Here is a 22,282-nt window from a genome sequence, read left to right on the forward strand (position 1 = left end):
TATTTTGAATATTCGTTGATAATAGGAAAAAAATCTATCCTTGAATATATTTTATGTCTATTTGAATAAAATGAGTAATCTCTTTCTTTTGGATTAATTCTTCTCCATATATCAATCAAGTTTAAATCTTTCATCAATGATAGAGTTAATTTTACTACTTTTGATTTTGTGACCACCTTTGTTGATCTATCTAAAACTGGATCTAGACAAAAGTTAAAATCTCCACCTATTAATATTTTGTCATGTATGTTAGCCAAATTCAAAAAGACCTCTTGTATAAATTTTACATCATTTTCATTTGGTGCATAAATATTCATAAGAGTCCATAGTTCCGAAAAAAATTGACTATGTATAATTACGTATCCCCCCGCCGAATCAATTATTACATTTTGTATTTTAATTGGTAAATTTTTATTAACCAAAATTGCAACTCCTCTCGCCTTTGAATTAAATGAAGCTGCAATAACATTTCCAACCCAGTCTCTTTAATTTCTGATGTTCTTTATCTGTTAAATGTGTTTCTTGTAAAAAAGCTATATCTATTTTCATTTTTTTAATGTATGTTAGAATTCTTTTTCTTTTTACCGGTCCATTAAGCCCATTAACATTAAAACTTAAAAAATTCAATAAATTAGTCATTATTTTTAATTATGTTACTCCAAGCTATAATAATACCTAATCTTTCTACTTTCTTGGTATCTTGGGAAATCTTTTTAAAATTCTCCATGTTGCTGTGTGTGTCCCCACCAATCAGCCAGGCAAAAAGATAGAAGAAAAATAGAATATAAAGAAAAAAACAAAATACCCCCCTACTAATGTGGAAAAAAAACACAACATTACCCCCCTCTGTTGTATGGGTCATGGCAATCGCCATGATTACACACGTGAATCCCGCAGAAACCGGTCCAAAGCTCCCCAGCCCCCCCCCGCAACATAAAAAAGTATATACATAAGAAGAAAAAAATACTATTCTCAATTAGTGTTTATAAAATTTTACTTCCCTATATTATCCTTAAATGTCCATCACTTCTGTTCACTGTCTCTATCTTCATCTTTAATCCATTACGTTTGGAAGTCTCTAAGTATAATTAGCCACTAGCTGGAAGTTCTTGTGCGAACACCTCCGCTTCTCGATAATTGGAAAAAAATCTTCTTTTTCCCTCCTTCAAGATAATTATCAATGTTGCTGGGTGACGCATTATAAATCTATAACCTTTTTCCCATAAGGCTTTTTTCGCTGGGTTAAATTCCTTCTTTTTCTTCAAAGGGTTATAACTTATATCAGGATAAAAAAGAACTGGTTTCCCTGCTATCATCAATGGCCTGTTTCTATTTTTGGCACTTTGGGCAGCCGCCTTCAGGATCTTTTCTTTATCTTGGTATCTTAAGCATTTTATCAAAATTGATCGTGAATTTTGATCAGGTTGTGGTCTTGACCTTAATGTTCTGTGAGCCCTTTCTATCTCAATTTGAGTTTCTCTTTCCATTTCCAATTTTTCAGGGATCCATTTTTGAAAAAAACTTACTGGATCATCACCTCCTTCATCTTCTTTAAGTCCAACAATTTTAATATTGTTTCGTCTACTAAAATTTTCAAGCTTATCAATTTTTTCCATAAATTGTTTTCTTTCTGATGTCCAAGCAGTATTCTCATTTTCCATTTTGTTCATTCTTTCAATCATGTCTTCTGTTGTAGTTTCCAAGTCAATAATTCTCTTTTCCATTTTTTCCTGTCTCTTTGTCATTTTATCAAACATAATCTCCATATTTATCATTTTTTCTTTGATTACTTTTAATGCGCCTAATTTATGCATTATTTGCCTCAGTCTTTTCTATATTTCCAGAAGAACGTTTATCTCCATCTCCGTCTGATCTTTCCAAAGAATCTGACTCTCCCTCAGATTCACTTTCACTTTCGGATGCAGTCGTAACTGGGCCTTGTAGTTTTGGTTGCTCCCGCTTGCGCATGCTCCTTGCTTTGCGCTTGCGTAGTTTTCGTTGGTCTTTTCCTTTAGGAATGTCCGATGTTGCCGCAGTTTCCTGTTCCTTATCGCCGGTGGTATAATGTACCTGAGTCCGCGGTTCTTTGGTAGATGTGGGCCTTGGTTCTGCTCCAAGTTGCGTTGTCTTCCCGGTAGTGGTTTTCTTCATCTTCTGTTTTTGAGGCATAGCTTGAAACAATCCGGTGTGGTTTATAAGTAACTTTTAGAAAGTATTGACTAACTTTTCTTCACTTAAACATTAATTTATTGATTTTTTACGGGAGAGCTGAGTTCCAGCGTCTCGATCCTACGTCATCATGTGACATCCCCGTCTTTGCCTTCCTTAGTGCTTAGCAGGTTTTTAATGAAGACCATGATTAATATGCTTCCATCATAAGACGTGAGAGCAGAATTAGGCCATTCGCTCCATTGAGTTTGCTCTGCCATTTGATCATGTCTGATGTATTCCCCTCAACTCCCTCTTTCTAACTGTAACTTTTGATGCCCTGACGAATCAAGAGCTTATCAACTTCTTTAAATGTATCTAATGATTTGCCCACCTCAGCAACTCATGGTAATGAATTCCACAAACTCAACATCTCTGGCTGAGGAAATTGTTCTTTCCCTTTGTTGTAAAGGGACATCCTTGCTTTCTGATTCTATGTCCTAGCCATTCATAGAAATATAGAACATAGAAAATCTACAGCACAATGCAGGCCCTTCAGCCCACAATGCTGTGCTGAACATGTAAGTACTTTAGAAATTACCTAGGGTTACCGATAGCCCTCAGTTTTCAAAGCTCCATGTACCTGTCCAGGGGTCTCTTAAAAGACCTTTCGTATCTGCCTCCACCACCGTTGCTGGCAGCCCATTTCACTACAACAACTTCCCCCTGACATCTCCTCTATACCTACTTTCAAGCACTTTAAAACTGTGCCTTCTTGTGCTAGCCAGTTCAGCCCTGGGGAAAAAGCCTCTTACTATCCACACAATCAATGCCTTTCATTCCCACTGTAGAAACACTCTTTCTCCACCCATGCTATCTCGGCCTTTGAATATTTGGTAGCTTTTAATGAGATTCTCCACTCATTATTCTCAACAAGTAAGAACAGGTCCAGATTTATCTAACTATCCTTGTTTGGTGACAATAAAGTGAAGTAAGCTGCTTATGTTTTTTTACAAATGCAAGTCTTATCAATGCCTAATAAAGCTTCAATTTTGCATCCTTGTTTTTATATTCTAGTCCTGTCGAAGTCAATGCTAACGTTGCATTAGTTTTCCTCACTACTCACTCAACCTGTAAGTTAACTTCTAGGGAATCCTGCACTACGCCTCCAAAGTCCCTTTGCACCTCTGATTTGTGAATTTGCTCCCTGTTTAGAAAATAGTGTACACATTTATTCCTTCTATCAAAGTGCATGACCATTAAATTCCATCTGCTGTCCTTTCAGATAGTGTAGTTCAGATCATAATTACTAAATTAAAGATTTCTTTCATATTATATTTGATCTTTTTATTTATCAAGTCACTTTAAATTTTTGACCTCTGGATCTTGAACTTTATTCCATTGGGAACAGTTTTGTCATTCATTTTGTCTGAATACTTTATGATTTTTTGGATAATTTTACCAAATCTTCTTTCAATATTCATTGTTTTCGAGTGAACAATACTGGCTTCTCCAATCTTGTAGCTCAGATCCTTCATCCTTGAAAGCATTCTGGTCTGTGTTTTCAGCATCCTTAATAGGTGACCATGTTCTCCTTAAAATGTATTGGCCAGAATTAGACACAATTCTCCAATTGTAGTTGAAATAATGTTAGATAAAAGTTCAGTGTTACCTCCATCCTACTGAAATGAATGTCTTCCCTCCTTGTGTAAAAATTTCACCAGCATGGGTTTCTCCATTCCACTAATGTTTTTGGCTATCTCTGTGTCCTCATTATTTTGCCCATCTCCATACATTAACTTATCTACACATATTAAGTGGCATTTACAGTTGATATACTCATTTTGATAATAAAATTAATGAAGCACTTTGATGCTGGTACTAATCCAGAGGAGCACCACTGTTCAGTGTCATTCAGCTACATGCATTCCTGCCCTTTAAAATCTTGTTATCTGTGAAAGGGGTCTTTCTTTTATCGTCAAACCCTCAAAGCCAGAACCATTTGTGCACGCAGTTTGAATTCACCTCCTGATAGCCTTTTATCCTTCAAACTACTATGATACTACAGCAATTTTAACCATTCAATTTCCTTTTCAACTTCAGCTTTTTTCCCCTGATCTTAGTAAAATTTTCAACATTTGTTTCTAATCCTTGCCTGCCATATAACTATACAAGCACAGGTGTATGCTTATTCATCAGTTCCCATCAGCATATTTGATATGATCACATTAAGCTCAACTTAGTCTTATCTATCCTTAAATTTTTGTTCCTTTCAAAACATTACAGCCAAAATAATCCAAATTCTTCTGGTTGTTAGTCCCATATTCTGCACATCTCAATGATTATCTCATTCATGAGGCCCACCTCCTAGAGCACTGACTCCATTCTTTCAAGAATTACTGACCAGTTTAGCTTTAATATTATGTCTGCAGAAGAAAAAAATCCTACTCTTATAGTTTAATGCATTTTTCTTCCATACATACAAGAGTAGTTTTGTACATGTGAGTAATGATGCCTGTGTTCCAGTGTCTCTTTAAAATTGAAGAATTGCCAGGAGCATAATATTGCCGTCAACTTCATGATTCCTGAATGGGTGGGTGAAATTGAGCCATTAAATAAATTTGCCTGGTTGGCTCTTTTTTAGAGGGAATATTACTTGAGGGCCACTTTTACATTAGGGCTCCTATCAAGATTTTCTCTCCAGCTTAATTTGTTACTTATGGTTCACTGGCAGCACTCTTTCCTTTGTGTCAGTAGGTTGAGTTTTCCCTTTTCAAATGAAACACCAAGTACATAATCTGAGATGACATTATTCAGTGGAACAGCTGATGATAGAGAATTACATAGACAGGAGTACTTAATTCTGAATGAGTAAACCAAGGCTCTGTCAACCTTCCCAGGCTAAAATAAGAAATCTTGTATCAGTTGTGAGGAAAATAGTGCAATATAGAAGCAAGGCCCTTCGGCTGATCCAATCTATGCCAAACCATTTAAACTGCCTACTCCCATTGACCTGCACCAAAACCGCAGCCCTCCATACACCCCTACCATCCATTATTCTATCCCAACTTCTCTTAAATTTTGAAATTGAGCTCACATGCACCACTTGCACTGGCAGCTCATTTCACATTCATAACCCTCTGAGTGAAGAAGTTTCCCCTCATATCTTCCCCTTAAACTTTATACCTTTCACCTTTAACCCATGACCTCTACCTGTGGTTCCACCCAACCTCAGTAGAAAAGACTTTTTTGCAATTATCCTATCTATAATCCCTAATAAACATAAAAATGACCAAGGAGTAAACTACCTATGATGTATCTTGGGATGTCTCTTTATTTTTAGGTTAAGAGCATAATATAAATTATTTCTTGTACACATAGCTCATTGCTAATTTAGTAAGTGTTTATAAAAATGTATCCTTATCATAGCATGCCATTAACACTATGATAACAAAGGAGATGTGTTTTAAAGTTCAATTTTAACAATGATTTTATAACTATTTGAAAGTGTTGTTTTCACAGTTTTATTGTAATTTATGTAGAGATTTGTTCTTCATTGCTACAGATGCTTCATTACTTCAAAGCTTGTATTATCAACTTTTTTTATAGGTATCTCTCATCTGTTCTGGGAAACCGGTTTGATCATGGTGCCGAAGCTATTATGCCAACACTATTCAACCTTGTTCCTAATAGTGCCAAAGTTATAGCTACATCTGGAACAGCAGCCATCAGATTAATTATTCGAGTAAGTTTCTAAGGTTGAGTAGTTTAGGATTTAATTTCCATGAGTTTAGGAGAATGAGGAGGGATCTTGTAGTGGTATACAAAATTGAGGGCAATAGATTGGGTGAATGCTCACACACTTTTGCCCCTGAGCCTGGGTGAGACTAGAATTTGAGGTCATAGATTTAATAGGTGAAATATTTAAGGGGGTTCTGAGAGAGAAGTACTTCTGTCAGAGGGTGGTGTGAATATGGCATGAGCTGCCAGTGGAAGTGATTAAATTTGGGTTCAGTTTTAAAATTTAAGGGAAGTTTGGATATGTACATGGACGAGAGAGGTAAGAATGGGTATGGTTCTTGGGGTGGTTCGATGGGACGAGGTAGAATACCAGGGTGGCATGGTCTAGATGAGCCAAAGTGCCTGTTTCTGTGATGTGCTGCATGAAGTTTTAATTTATTCAAGATGTACTGAAAAGTGGCTGTCAAGATATTCCTCTGGTGACAGGCTAAATTACAATGTGCATCCACTTTTGTATTCTGGCCTGTTGAACTCGCTGATTTTGTGATCTAAGAAATGGGGCTTCATAATCTTTGATTTTCGAGTGACAATTAGCTGGGCTGCAGAGCTCTTCATGAAGTAACCATTGCTGGGACTGTGTGTAGGTGTCTTATCAGAGCTTATAGTTCATGGGCAAGGATTTATTAAATAAAATACAATGCAAAGTTGTCTATCCTTATCCTTTGGCCTTTTGTAGCATGGTTTTATTTTGTCAGCTATGCAGATATGTTTTCTTTTGGGGAAAATCTGAGGGGTGGACTATGACACTTCAGGGTGTTTATTTTTCTGATAATTAGAAGTCTTCTGAGAGTTCATCAAAAGGCAAAGAACGCAAAATCTCTGAATATTTTGAGACAGATGTTTTCAGGTACTAGATATGGAGAATTGATGAAAAGTTATCATAGCTGGATGGAAATGTGGAGTTAGAGTTTCAATCAGATCAGCTCTGATCTTACTAAATCACAAAGGAGATGAGAAGATGAGTGGCTGACTCCATCTGAAGACTGAGTTTGACTCCTTAACATTGAAAACCGCATGGAAACAATGCCCAAGTTGCCTTTATCCATCTTTAGCAAGGTTTGGGAGAATGGCCAATCTCTAAAACAATCAAAGAAGATGGAGTTAATGAATTTAGAGGGGAAAAAAGGGAGGGGGGGTGGAAATAAATGTTGGGAATGGTAGGAGATTGGATGGTTTTTTTATTATTATATAGAAACCTAGAAATTAGGACACAAAATGCTAGAGGAACTCTGTAGGTTGGGCATCATCTATGGAGAGGAATGAACAGTCAACATTTTTGGCTGAGACCCTACTAAAAGTATCAGTTTCAAGAGCAGAAACTGCTTTTACTGGGGAATCGATGGTTCTGAAAAGTTAGGCAAGGTGTATTTTTTTAAAAGCAAATATCATCCCAGTTTATGACTAGGAGTAATAATTTCTGTGACTTTAAATTAATGTTTTTTCTTGGGAAAAAAAATCTTTTCCAGCATACGCACTTCCATAGATTAATTCCTATTATCTCAAGCAACTGTGCTTCAAAGTCTGTGGCCGTTCGGAGGTATGTTTTAACCTGTTTCTTCTTTATTATTGTGATGAGTTGTTTTGAAGGAATAAATGATGCCATGCCTCTATTTTTGAGTTTATGTACATGCTAATGGAGGATGTATCAGTTGCTTGCATTGAAGCTATGGACCTCCAGGTCTCCTATTTCATTAGGAGTTTGAAGAGAATTGTTCTGTCACCAAAGATGCTTGAAAATTGCTGCAGATGTACTGTGCAGAGCACTCTAGCTGTATCACCATCTGATATGGAGAGGCCACTGCACAGAATCGAAAAAAGCTGTAGGAAGTTGTAAACTCAGCTCTATCATGGGCACTAGCCTCCCCAGCATCCAAGCCACCTTCAAAAGATGATGCCTCAAAAAGACAGCATCCATCATTAAGGACCCCCATCACCAAGGGCAAGCCCTCTTAGCGTTGCTATGATCAAGAGGGTACAGGAGCCTGAAGACACAGACTCGATGTTTTAGGAACAGCCTTTTCACCTCTGCCATCAGACTTTTGAATGACTAATAAACCAATGAATCCTACCTCTGTATTTTTACTCTCGTTTTGCACTACTTATTTAATTTAATTTTCTTTTATTTATTGTAATTTATAGTTATTATTATGTATTGCATTGTACTCCTGCAATGCAACAAATTTCATGACATATGCTAGAGATATTAAACCTGATTCTGAATGACAAGAAATTTCCCCATCTTACGTCAACCATCTACCAAGAAAATTAATCATTTTGATTTTTTAAATTTAGGCCATTATGTAAACCTATTCTATAGTCAGTGAATTTATTTTTGTTTGATCTTTCGTTTTAGTTCTTTAATTTTTCCACATTTCACCTTTTCCATTCCTCTTTTCCTTGCCATTTCTCTGTACTTCTCTCTTGCTCTGCCTACCTGGTTTCCCCTCTTCCTCCTCCATCTTTCAATAGTCTGGTAATTAATAAGAAACTATAATCCCCGCACTGCATTATTCTGACTGAAGTCCTTGGTGTTTTGCTTCAGCAAAGCCCAAAGTTAGTTTTGATCACCAGTTCCCAGCTTGGCACATGTACAGCCACAAGCATTCAATAAAGTGAGAAATACAGCTTTGTATCACAACTGATAGTTTCATCAACTTGTAACATTAACTGTTTTTCATTCTGCACAAATGCTTCCTGATCTGTTGACTATTTCCTGTAATCTAAATTTTGTTTTCAGTTTTCTGGCATAGGTAATGTTGAGTATGACAGCTCCAGTGTCATTGGTCTCTGTATTTTCATACATCCTCCTCCCCAGCTTAATGTTTTTATTTCTTTCTTTTTCTAATTCTTCTGAAAGGTCACCACCCTGCAATATTAACTCTGCTTTCCTGATGGTGCCTGACTTGACAAATATTCCCTGTATTTTCTGTTTTCGCTTAGAATTTCCAGCATATGTGGGTTTTTAGTTTTTTTTTGATTCTGGTATTACATTTTGTTGAATTTTATTGAAACACTAATATGTTACATTCTTCAACAATTATATGGATTTGTTGTGTGAATGTGGTTGCCTTTTCTTAGTGTAATATATATGTCATACTTGAACTAATAAATTGTTGGTAACTGTTCCAGGATTTGCTGTAAGAACCGGCATCCATAATTATTTTAGTTTTTTAAAAAAATTAGAAGCTTTCGAAAATCTATCATGGATGCAAACATGACAACGTGGTTCTAAAGTTGCTTATCTCCTTTTCATTTAATTTTATTTAGAGCTACAGCATGATAACTGCCCCTTCCAACCCATCGAACCTGTGCGCCAAATTACATTTGTGATCAAGTAGCATATGAACCCATAAGTCTTTGGAATGTGGGAGGAAACCAGAGGAGAACAGGGAGAACGTATAGACTCCTTTCAGACGTGGTGGATTTGAACCCATGGCAAAGGCGCTTTTAATAGTTACTCTAATTGCTATGCTATAATGCTGCCCAAATCTCAGTTGCACTATTTTGTTCCTCTGGACCTGAGGTTCCTAACCTTTTTACACCATGGACAAATGACATTTAATACCCATAAGCAAGGAGTCCTGCTCGAGATTATGTGTATATATGCGCCCTGTTCTACGGAAACCAGTTATAAAAGAGGCTAGGAGTTGGCTCAAAAACTGACCTGAAGGAATAAGAAATCTGGAAAATTTCCTTCTTTCCAAAGTCTTTGTCACCATTGTACAAGGGAACTGAAAGGGAATGGTACTCTACATAAAACTTCAAAATTTAAAAAACAAATTTTCTTCTGAAGCCCTTGCTTGTTTGATGGGACTTTAAGAGCCTTAGATAAGTAATTAACTGGCTTTCATCCCAGTGCATTTAAACAATGCTGTTACTGTCTATATAGTTTGATGGTTTCATCTAATTATTTGGCACAATCATAATTGGTAAATTTATGAAACACATTTCAAGTTGTGAAAGCTCTTGAATTAGTGCCATTGTATGTAGTTTCTCGAATCATTTCAAAACAATAAACCACTTCCTTTAGGCACATTTTGTTTAATATTTGAAAAAAAAAACATCAAAAGAATGGACTGTACAGAGATGTATAATTAATGTCTATATTTGACATGTTGAAAATTTTCTACTTGTATAATAATTTGGGTTTTCTAATGACAAACATTTTGTTTTTTAATAGGCGTTCATTTGAATTTTTGGAAAGGTTGCTGCTGGAATGGCAAACACATTCATTAGAAAAGTAAGTAAACAACCAGGGAAAATTTCTCTGCTTTTCAGCTCAATGGACTACTGGTTATTTGAGTGTTGTTGATAAATAGTTTAAAATCGAAATTGCACAGTTGTGTCAAGCGTTTGAATATCATAGAGGTAAATGATAATGGAAATGAAATGACAGGTGGAAGATATATTGGCAGTGAATAGGTGTGTAAATATATGAATTTATCTGGCCACTAAGTTTGTGAAAGAAGAATGTTCTTTAGAAGAGTGATGTACTTGGGGATTTAAATACTTAAATAAGTCAACTGGCAAAAGCAATGAATGTCCTGTTTCCATAGTAATGGAAAGAAAGCCCTTGAAAATGTATTATGAAACTTCACTTCCTTTTATTTTCAGAAGGCTATATGGCATTAAGTTGAACTTGAGAAGGATTATACTGTTTATTGAGCTGTAATGTAATAGTGATCATCTTGCATAGTAATATCTGTGTAAAGTGGTGCAACCAAGCTGCTAGATTTGCGATGAAACTTCCTTGGGCCATAGTAAATTTGTTCTCTCTCTTAGACATTCATCACTTCTGGCTGAAACAATAAAGAAGGGTATCCATGATGCTGATTCAGAAGTTAGACTAGAAGCTCGAAAGTAAGTTGTTTTTAAGTTTATGACATTACCAAAATGACATTAGTTTAATTTTCTTGCTATTAACTTGTTCAAAATCCACATTGAGAAGCTATTCATTAAATGTTGCTTAAAATGCTTTCTGCATTTAGTCCAGATTAATTTGACTTCAAGTATTATTTGCCTTAGTTTACTGTTTTTTTTAAGTAATGAACCAAATGAAGGGGATAAAGAAATAGTATTTGTCAGTATAAACTGTATTACTACTTTGACCAAACTTTGAATTCTTTCTCATTTGAAATATTATGTGAAGTAAGAATTGCTTGCATTTGTCACTAAGAAGTGTTCATATTAAAAGCTTTTTGTTCTTTCCCACCATCCATCTAGCAACTTTGTTCTTTAAAAGTCAAATGTGTCATTTCTAATTGTAGTGACTAGGAATTAAAGGCTTTTACCCAGTGACTCTGAAGGATTTTTGATGTAAGGCTAATTTAGAATGCTGTACAACTTGAAAAACTCCTTTGGTTATGCAGTTATGAAATAGTTATTTTAGTTAATGGGGAAAAGGTGGTGTGAGGAAATGTTTTCTGCACAAATCCTGTAGAGCAACCACAGCTTTACGGTTAACTTGTTAATGTTTTAAGACAAAATGGACGAAGGCAATAGTAATGAGAATGATTACATGTCTTTCTTTGCTTGTGCTGAGCTGGTTGACCTCAACTTGGCTGGTCAGAGGGATGCTACTGTTGCTTCAATCTCTGCGGCAAGGAGAAAGTTTATGAGGTTTATGGGCTTGATCTGTCTCCAGCCATTCCTACTGTAATTTGAGGTGGATTGACTTTTACTAAGATTTTCAGGGTTTGTTCTTGCTTGCTGCTGTGATCAACTGCAGTCAATATTTCTGGCTTTCACTTCAGTTCACTCTCAGTTTCTATATGTAACAAAAACATACATGGCATGGAATCTTGAAATAGATGTCAGAAAGGATGGAAATTTGTTTCCTTTCTATTACCTTTCAAGAGTGCTGTATAAAGGATGCAGCTTTATGTTCATTATTCAGGAGACTTGCCATTAGATGGATTTTCCACTTAAAAGTATCTGTTTGCTCAAAAAATACCTGTGCACTCTCAAGTTAATGAACATTTCAAATGTTGATTCAGTGTTTACCAGCACAGCACATCCTCCTCAATTTGCCTTATCCAGTTAGTTTGAGATTTCAGGGTCCAGTAAGGAGTCATTGCAGTGGAAGTATAACAAAGCATTAGTATTTTTTTGAGTGATAAAAGTCTTAATTGTTTAGCAAAGGTAGCTGTTTGTAAAGGCTTTTCTGTCCTTTGGAACTTAGCTATGGTGTGGCAACCTGTATTGGCACAGACCACTTTGATGGTAATCATTTGGAGAATTTTGGGTGTGCTTAACTGCCTTACCAAGCTGAAGGGAATTATTGCAACGCATTTTCCTCCTTTTCCCCTTCCCCCATCTATTCATTTCTATTTTTGACAATTTTCTGTTTAAAATGTTAGAGGGAGATTGAAAATCTGGGTGAGTGGTGCCACAACAATAACCTCTTAATGTCATCAAGACCAAGTAGCTGATTATTGACGAGGAAACCAGAGGTCAGTGAGCCAGTCTTCATCGGGGGGAATCTAAGGTGGAGAGGCTCAGCAACTTTAAATTCCTCAATGTTCTCATTTCAGAGGACCAATCCTGGGTCCAGCACAGAAGTGCAATTATGAGGAAAGCATGACAGCACCTGTGCTTTCTGAGAGGTTTATGAAGATTCAACATGAATCTAAAACTGACAGATTTCTATAGATCTGTAGTGGAGAGTCAGTCTAGAATGGAAGCAGCAATGCACTTGAAAGGAAATCCTGCAGAAAATAGTGGATATGGCCCAGTTTATCATGGGTAAAGCCCTTCCCACCATTGAGCACATCTACATGCAGTGCTGTCATTGGAAAGCAGGACCGTCATCAGGGACCCCCACAACTCAGGTCATGCTTTCTTCTCATTGCTGCTGTCAGGAAGTAGGTACGGGAGCCTCAGGACTCTCACCATCAGTTTCAGGAACAGGTATGACCCCTCAACCATCAGGCTCTCAAACCAGAGGGGATAACTTCATTCATCTTCACATACCCCATCACTTAACTGTTTCCACAACAATGACAGCATATGCACTTATTTTCAAGGACTCTTCATCTTGTTCTAGATATTGCTTATTTATTTATTATTAATAATTAAAAATCTTTTGTAGTTGCACAGTGGTTGTCCACCCTACTGGGTGCAATCTATCATTGACTCTATGGTTATTGTATTTATTGAGTATGCCGGCAAGACAATGAATCTCAGGTTTGTGTATGGTGACAAATATGTACTTTGAAAATAAGTTTACTTTAAATTGTTTAATGCTTGCTTCAGCATTATGCATTTCAATAGGGCACCATGGTAGTGTAGCGGTTAGTGCAATGCTATTATAGCTCAGGGCATTGGAATTTGGAGTGCAGTTCCATCGCCATCTGTAACGAATTTATACATTCTCCCTGTGACCACATGAGTTTCCTTCCACAGTTTAAAGACATACCAGTTAATAGGTTAATTAACCATTGCAAATTATCCTGTGATTAGGCTAGGGTTTAAATAGGTGGGTTGCTGAGCAATATGGCTCGATGGACAGCAAGGACATGTTCTGTGCTGTATCTCTAATTATTATTACTTTTTTTCTCTCCTGAAGCTGAACATTATGTTTTATTCGCAGGTTACTGAACATCATTTGGAAATGTTTACCAAGTGTTTTCTGCTGTCAGGCTTCCTTATGATCCCAATGTGATTTCTTTATCTGATTTGTAGGATGATGTAATTTCTCTGGGTAGCCCTCCTTATGGAGCATTGGAAGCGAGCTTGTGTTGTGCTGTCCTAGGGAGATTGTCATGGGGAGTCCTGGACTTGCGGTTTTGGTACTACAGTGAGGAACTGGGAGGCTTGAAAGTTACTTGCCTTTATTCTTGGTCTCCATCCTGTGAATGAAAATTACTTCTCAGTATTTCCCAATCTCTAACTTCTGAAATTGCATACCCAATACCAACAAAAATCCTCAGTCTTCCAAAACTCTTCTATCTTCTCTACGCATATGCTTTTCCACGCATTCCTCAGGATAGTCTCTGGAAGAGAAAACTAGAGGGCACATTTATGGAATGAAAGAAGCACCTTGGCATCTCACTTCATTGCCTGTCCTTTTTAACTGTCAAATTCAGTAAACAAATTTATTGGCATGTATTAGTTTTGTGAACTCCAGTTCACATTTCAACTTTGAAGGTGCTAATTCAGTGTTCTTTTTTTTTGTCTTCCATTTTTTAGAGTATATTGGGATTTTCACAACCACTTTAGCAGAGAAGCTGAAGTTTTGTTCAATTCATTGGAACCTGCCTATCAGAAGCCCTTACAGTCCCACTTGAAAAATTCAGACAGCATTGTTTCTTTGCCTCAGTCTGATCGTTCGTCATCTAGTTCTCAAGAAAGCCTAAAGTAAGGACTGTGATATAACCAGCATTTGAAGTTTAAAAATGGGACAATCTTTTAAATTGAAGTGATTGAAGTACAATTTGTGCAAACTATAAATAAATAACATCAGCTTGGCTTGTAGGCCACATCTAGAGTAGAATTTGAAGTTTATACTTTGATCTAGTTATGAGTTAATTTTATAATGAAACAGTGAATAATGTATTTGGATTTTCAGGAAGCTGTCGTTAAAGTCCTCACAACATAAAAGTGGGGGATAAAGAAACTGTGACTGACGAGGCAAGTCAAAGTCAGCATAAAAACAAAAGAGAAGGTATATAATGTAGAAAAAATAATGGGAAATTAGAAGATTGGGAAGCTTTTAAAAATCAACAGAAGCCAACTGAAAAAGCCATAAAGAGAGGAGATGAAATAAGATGAGGATATTAGAGGATACGAAAAGATTTTCACTGTGAAAGACAGTAGCATTATGCCAGAAATGCAAGAATGTCAGGGAGCAGAATTACTATGGAGAAGGTGCTTGGGAAAATGAAGATTCTGAAGATGGATAAGTAACCTGAACCAGATGGACGACACCTAGCTGAAGAGGTTGCAGAGGCATTAGTAATGATCTTGCAGGAATCATTAGATTCTGGAAGGGTTCCAGAAGACTGGAAAATTATAAATGTCACTGTACTAATTATGAAGGAAGGGAGGCAGACGAAGAAAAATTATAGGCTAGTTAGCCTGACTTCAGTGCAGAGATTGAAAAGATGTTGGAGTTTATTATTAAGGATGAGATTTCAGGGCACATTTTGAGGCACATGATAAAATAGGCTAAAGTCAGCATGGTTTTCTGATGGGGAAAATCTTACCTGATAAATCTGTTGGAATTCTTTGAGGAAATAACAGATAGGGTAGACAAAGGAGAGTCGGTGGCTGTTGCTTATTTAATTCAGAAAGTCTTTGATAAGGTACCGCACATGAGACACATGAACAAGAGCTCATGGCGTTACAGGAAAGGTACTAAAATGGTTGGAAGATTGGCTGACTGGCCGGAGGCAAATAGTGGGAATGAAGCGGGCCTTTTCTGGTTGTGCTGATGACTAGTGGTGTGCCGCAGGGATTGGTGGTGGGACAACTTGTGTTCACATTGTATGTCAGTGATTTGGATGAAAGAATTGATGGCTTTGTGGCTCTGTATTCCTCTCAATACAAAAATGGGTGGAAGGGCTGGCAGTGTTGAGGAAGCAGGGTGTCTTCAGAAGGAGTTGGACAGAATGAAAATATGGGCAAAGAAGTGGTAGATTGAATATAATGTGGTGAAGTGCATGGCCATGCTCTTTGACTAAAGGAATAAGGCATGGACTGTTTTGTAAGAATGTTCAAAAATCACAGGTGCAAAGGGACTTGGAAGTTTTTGTGCAGGATTCTCTAAAGGTTAACTTGCAGGTTGAGTTGGTTGTGGGAAGTCAAATATAGGAGCATTGTGGTAAGTTTTGGGCCCCTCATCTAAGAAAGGATGTGCTGGTATTGGAGAGAATTCAAAGGAGGTTCAAGAGAATGATCCCTGGAATGAAAGTGTTTGATGGCTCTGGGCCTATACTCACTGGAGTTTAGAGAAATGAGGCACGGGTGGGTAGGTGAGAATCTCATTGAAACCTTTTGATTATTGAAAGGTTTGGCTAGAGTGAATGTGGAGACGATGTTTTCTGTAGTGGGGAGTCTAGGACCAAAGGGCACAAATAATTGAACAATGTCCCTTTAGAACAGATGAGGAAAAGGTTCTTAAGCCAGAGGGTGGTGAATCTATGGAATTCATTACCACAAATGGCGATGCAGGCTAAATTATTGGGTATACTTAAGGCAGAAGTTGATGGGATCTTCATTAATCGAGGGGTCAAAGTTTACAGGGAGAAGGTAAGAGAATGGGGTTGGGAAGGATAACAAATCAGCTCTGATGGAATGGCAGAACAGACTTGATAGGCCGAATTGTCTAATTCTGCTCCTTGGTCTTATGTTTGTTAATAAGTGGGTGGAATTAGGGGTAATATACCAACATGGGTAGGGAATTGATAATCTGACAAAAAGAATGGATTATAGTATGTTGTCAGGTGAAATGCTGAGGAACCAAAATTTTAGTCAAGCTTTTCAAATTTATGTAAGTTAGGCTGAGAAGACCAAATATAATTTCAGGTTTGCTAACATATTGAGTTCGGAGGTTAATAGTGACTGTGGAAATGAGGTAAAGAATCTTCAGTGAGGTATGGTCAAGATGAGAAAAGTGAGGTCATTCAGTTTGTTGGGTGTTACAAAAAGATAGAGTATTTATTAAGTTGTGAGTGAATGAGTGGTGTTGGGTCTGGACTTTGTATGACAATTAATGAAGCCCAAAATGAAGGTGCTTCTGGTAATTGCAATACCAAATTGTATGTTAACTTTTTAACATGTGGGATTTGATTACAAGAATGAAGAAGTCTCTTCTTTGTAGTTGGCCTTGGTGTGAGTACATCTGAAATATGTGATTCAGTTTTGGTACTTGCACAGTGTACACATGGACATATATACACAGATATATATATTCACTAGACTGATTCCAGGGATGTTGGGTGGCGTTGCCATGTGAGGCAAGATTGAGTGAACTGAATTTTTTTCTGGGGTTGAGAAGAAAGCTGATTGAAACTTTTTATCAAGGACACAATAAGTTAGATGCAGGGAGTACATTTTCTATCCCTCTGGAGTGGAGCAGGGAGACACTGTGAGTAAAGTGTAGTGTGAGAAGAGGTGAGACTTTTTTACTTAACCACCAATGAAAGCTTCAGAACTCTACAACAGAGGGTTGTCAGGCTCAATCATGAAGTTCATTGGAAACTGAGATTTATAGATTTCCTGACGCTAAGTATATTGAGGAACGTAATAATGGTGCCTGGAGCCAAGGTAATAGATCATCTATGTTCTAGTTGAATGATGGAGCATTCCTGAGGGACCAAATGGTTTATTCTCTTGTGTAAAAAGCGTACATCAGCTGAATTTGATCATGTGTATCTGGTACTTCTAACAGTCGGCCCCTGTCCACGAAGCGGAGTCCAACAGGAAGCACGGTATCACGAGGTAAGATGTACTACTATTTTTATCGGTTATCAACCAGCATAAAATTAAAGCGAATGTCCCCAACAATATCCATTGGATGTCCAGAATTTGATGATGATGTTTTCAATTCCTCCCAAGGCATTACAGTACAGAATCAGGCCCTGTGGTCTAACTGGTTTATGCAGAACAAGATGCCCCGTCCAAGCTAGTCCCATTTTCCAGCGTTTGGCCCATAATCATTTAAACAGTGGCAATATATGTACCTATCTACTGTCATCTCTGGCATCCAGTCTTCATCTTAACATCTCAAATCTTACAGTTTTCCAAAAGTAAGACCTTCAAATGGTGCTGGCCTTGCCTTTCTCCACCGCAAATATGTTGGTTTGTTTTGCACTCTCCAAGTTTCTGGTGTACATTTTTTGCCAGTTTGGTAGCATAACTTGCAGTCACTTTCTCCTGCACTTGCTGCCTTTGTCATGATTGCTGGTTTTCTTCTCTGTTTAACACTTGCAATTCAATATAGCCTTACAGATAGCTCTCCTAATCCTCCAGTAAGGACTCTGCACTTTCCTTCTCTATTTGTTTCATTTATCCATGGAATCTATAGTATGGAATAATGTTCATTTTACTTCTTTGTTTCAGTAGTATGCTCTAGTCACACAAACACAGTTTAACTTGTCTCGGGGAGAAAACAAGCATGATCTTTATCCTAATTTCCAGATCAGTTAGACTTGCTTGACTCGAAAAGTACTTTGTTAGTCACATTCATTTTGGTATAGTTCAAAAAGTCCTTGTCTATTTTTTAAAACATACTGCAAGGCTCTTATTACATTTCAAATACAAATGAGGAATGTTGAATGAACATTTTAATTTTTAGGGAAAATTTATTTGTTTACCTTTGTGTGTTGCTTTGGACTTGCTGTGTTAAAATACTGAAGAGATTCCTTTTTGTATTAGGTGGTGAATGTGCCAAGTTCAGTACATGAAAAGAAAAGAAAAAGAGATAGTGAAGAGAAAAAATAGAAAGATAGCCATATTTTCATTATACTACTTCCTGAAATGTATGGAAATTCTTATTTTGGGACACACTTACCATGGTTTTTGAGTTACCTTAATTTGCACAGTTCAAGTAAAACTCAAGTTAGGAGTATTGCATTCAGTTTTGCTTCTCCCATTATTGGAAAATGTTGAGGCTTTGGAAAGGTGCAGAAGAGGTTTACCAGGATGCTGCCTGAATTAGTGGGCATGAGCTAAAGCAGAAGATGGACAAACTTGATTTGTTTTCCTCAGAGTAGCGGAGGTGACTTGTGCTTTGTTGAAGGATGGGAAAGTCCTTTGGGTTAAGTAAGTCTAATTGGGCAGTATTCATTGTCTGGTCTTAATTGCTTTTTAAAATATTGCTGGGCAGTTTCAAAGGACATTAGGAGACCTTTCTAATAGTTGTGATTTTGGGTCAGACAAGGTGAGAAGAGCAACTTTGACCCCTTTGGTTAGAAATTAATTTTAAAGTGGTTGGAGGAAGGAATAATGGGGAATACCAGATTTTTTTTACACAGAATGACGAGTGGAATGCAGTGTCAGGGTGGTGGTAGAGATACATATGCTAGGCACAATTAAGAGACTCTTAGAAACATTGATGAAAGAAAAATGGAGAGCTATATGGGAGGGAAGGGTTGATTGACCTTGAAGAAGGTTAAAATTTTGGCACAACATTATGGGCTGAAGGGCCTGTATTGTGCTGTAATGTTCTGTGTTCTAAAACAAAATGAAATTTAGTGGTCATGATATTAGAAAGTAACTTTTAATTGAGATTTTATTTAATCAGCTAAATTAAATCTTAGGGTTCATATAATGGGATTTGCATTCAGCTGCTGGGTAGCTGGTTCAGTAACATAACAATGGTGTGTCGCTGGAATGTAGTTGTTATGACTGAATGCAGCGCTTCAGCAGTAGACTAGCTAGTGCTTCATAGACTTTTGGTTTGATACCGTGCATTCTTTGTCTCTACCTATAAAAGCAAGAGTGCTGTCTATTGCATCAGCCAATATATTACTTTGCCTGTTATCTCAGTGCTCCAAGTTATTGTTACTTTCCGTATCTATAATTTATTTTCAATTTTCATCTATTATTTGCCATTCCCAATGCATTACCTGGAATTAATTCGTTACTCTTCTATCTTGTCGCTTTCCTGTAATTTAAAGTTTTACACTCTCAGCAACTTGGCTCTGTTTTTATATCTCCTGTAAATACTCTTCCCTTCAGAATCTGCTGTTAATCCTGATCCCTTTTTCCTCCTACTGAGCCACTTTAGATCCAAGTTGCTATAATTACTTGGAGTTTGTAGGTTTTCACAGTATTAATTATGTAGGACTTTGTCATAAGTCTGTCGATTCCAGCAAATATGCTGCCCTTGTCCTTAAAATTCAGATTCTGAGAGTCTGGGGAATGATATAGAAAAGAACAGTGGTGTTCATATTTGTACAAATATTTGTAATGCTTGGTAGAATCATGTTTTATTGCTAAATGGATAAATTTTGACTTCACTTGATGTACCTTGATAGAAAACAAATAGTGTTATTTACTGGATTCATTAATGCTTGTAGTCTGTGTGCTGTAACAAAGGGGCTGAGATCATTGATTATTTTTTACTTTTTTTTGTTCTTTACAGATATCATGTTGCTTCCAGTTTAACACAATGAATTAAAGCAAATTTTTGTTTTACTGATTTCAATCATATTCACTTTCTGCATTTTGACAAGAAACTGGTACACTGTAAATAAATTTATATCGCAACCCTAATTTCATATAATCTTAAAAATTCAAATCAAAGTCTAAAAATTAATATTATTTATTGAAATTATTTAACATGGTTCAGTTTTGAGTTATAGAAGAATCGTTGAGTCATAGAATGATGGGGCTGATTACTTAGATTCCAAAGGATTTTCTGAGGCACTTAGAATGCCTGAGAGGACAAAGGAAAATGTAGATTTTAGTTGAACCTTATTGCATGTGCTGCTAAAAAGGAGGCAGTTTAGTTGTTTGTATAGCAATGGGTTAGCATCCTTGAGGAATAAGATGAAATGTAGCTGATACATCTTGTGGAATCAAGTCCTGATGGTTCTTTTTGCTTGCAACTAGTGTCACTAGAGGATTATTCTGTAGCAGGTAAAGGCTCCTGTTGATAAATGATCCAGGGGCACTTGAAGTTAGCTTCAGGCAAGGTAGACTAAAAGTCTTTTGCAAGAAAGTGATGGGATGATTTGTGTTTTACTTTTTTTTAGCCTTCTAAAATAGATGCTTCAGTTTTGTTATTCTTTAGATAAACAAGAAAATTTAATACTACAGGTTTAATTTTTTTTTGTTGTTACTGGTTTAAAGCTTCTACAGTTAGTGGAAAATCTGTATCCACCACGGGTGCTCTGCAACGCTCTCGCAGTGACATTGATGTGAATGCAGCTGCTAACGCCAAGTCACGTTTAACTGCAACTCCAAGCAACGCACCTGGACATTTTAGCTCGGCTGCAGCTTTACCTCCAGGATCCTATGCTTCCCTAGGTAAAAACTAAGTAAACCGCATAGATTTTGGAACTGATAATTTTCCTAATTCCATAATATGTCAGATAGGAAATTCAAGACATTTCTAGGAAATGGTTTAGAGTGTGTTTGATTTTTGAATTTGGAACCACATACCAAACTTAAATTAGAAACATCAATTATATTTTGAGGTAAACAACCATGTTTTTGAAAAGACTGTTTTACAGCCAGGATAGGTAATGCAAAATTAGCCAAAAGACAAAGGTTTGTCATACATTTATTTGGAGGAGATAAGTTTTCAGTCAAGTGAACAATGGTGACTGGTATCTCATTGCAGATTAAGTTTTATTTGTTCTGCCTGACAATACAATGAATACCTCCTCTGCCATTTGTTTTAATGAAATCTTCAAACCACAATATTTTTTTTCTCTTTGAGCAGAATTCTGAGGATTGTTATTTCTAAAATCCAGAATATAGAAACCATTAGCATGGCCAGAAATTGTTTTTTTTTAAAAAAGGCTTGGCTATGTACTGTTTAAGTAGAGGGCAAATATAATGAATATTGAGATACGACGTCATTCATACACTCTAAATTCCTGAAAGAAAATGCTCAGGGCCTGTGCTATACTGAGTTTACAATTAGTAATATTTAGCATTAAGTCAGATTTATAGAGAATCAAAACAGGCCCTTCAGACTTGTCCATAGCAACCAAGGTGACAACTTTAGCAAGTGTCATTTGCCTACATCTGGTTCATGTCCTAAGTGTTTCCTATCAACGTAACTATCCAAATGTCCTATATACATTGTAATTTTAGCTGCCTCTGCCACTTGAGCTGGCAGCTTGATCCATCTACCTACAACAGTATCTGTAGAAAGTTTAAATCTCACCAGTCACAGCATATTTCTATGCTTTCTGGTTTTGAGACTCTCCTAGCCTGGGAGCAAAACTGACCATCTATAAAATCATAAGTGCATGGATAGGGTAAAAGTCATTGCTCAGCCTCCTTGACTCAGCAAAAATGATCCTAGCCTATCCAATCTCTTATAACTCCAGTCCTCTATTTCCAGCAACATTCTTGTGAACTTTATCTAGCTTAATGGCATCATTCCAGGTGTGTGGTGACTTGAACTGCAACAGTTCTTTTCGTATGGTCTCACCAACATTTTGTACAGCTTTAAGTGATGTCCCAATGGCTGTACCTAATTCCCTGACCAAGAAGGCAAGAATAGCATATGCCTATCTACCTGTGTTACCATCTTGTACATGTATCCTTGGGTCCCACTGTTAAAGTAACTTACCATGGAGCCTGCCATTCTCTGTGCCCATCCTGCCCAGATTTAACTTCCCAATGACTATCATTTGCATGTTAAGTTCCA

At 36.9% G+C, this 22,282-nt stretch overlaps 1 protein-coding gene across 1 annotated transcript in view; it reads left to right on the forward strand.

Moving 5' to 3' along the window:
* The window catches only part of clasp1a (cytoplasmic linker associated protein 1a), a 341,123-nt gene that overhangs the window by 188,008 nt on the left and 130,833 nt on the right, over window positions 1-22,282 (forward strand). The window contains exons 13-19 of the mRNA XM_059970314.1: window positions 5,758-5,893; window positions 7,416-7,486; window positions 10,130-10,189; window positions 10,732-10,809; window positions 14,140-14,307; window positions 17,342-17,391; window positions 20,749-20,925. Coding sequence (XP_059826297.1) covers window positions 5,758-5,893; window positions 7,416-7,486; window positions 10,130-10,189; window positions 10,732-10,809; window positions 14,140-14,307; window positions 17,342-17,391; window positions 20,749-20,925 — 740 coding nt within the window. The remainder of the gene's footprint in view (window positions 1-5,757; window positions 5,894-7,415; window positions 7,487-10,129; window positions 10,190-10,731; window positions 10,810-14,139; window positions 14,308-17,341; window positions 17,392-20,748; window positions 20,926-22,282) is intronic.

Source organism: Hypanus sabinus, chromosome 5 (assembly GCF_030144855.1).
Source record: "Hypanus sabinus isolate sHypSab1 chromosome 5, sHypSab1.hap1, whole genome shotgun sequence".
NCBI lineage: Eukaryota > Metazoa > Chordata > Chondrichthyes > Myliobatiformes > Dasyatidae > Hypanus > Hypanus sabinus.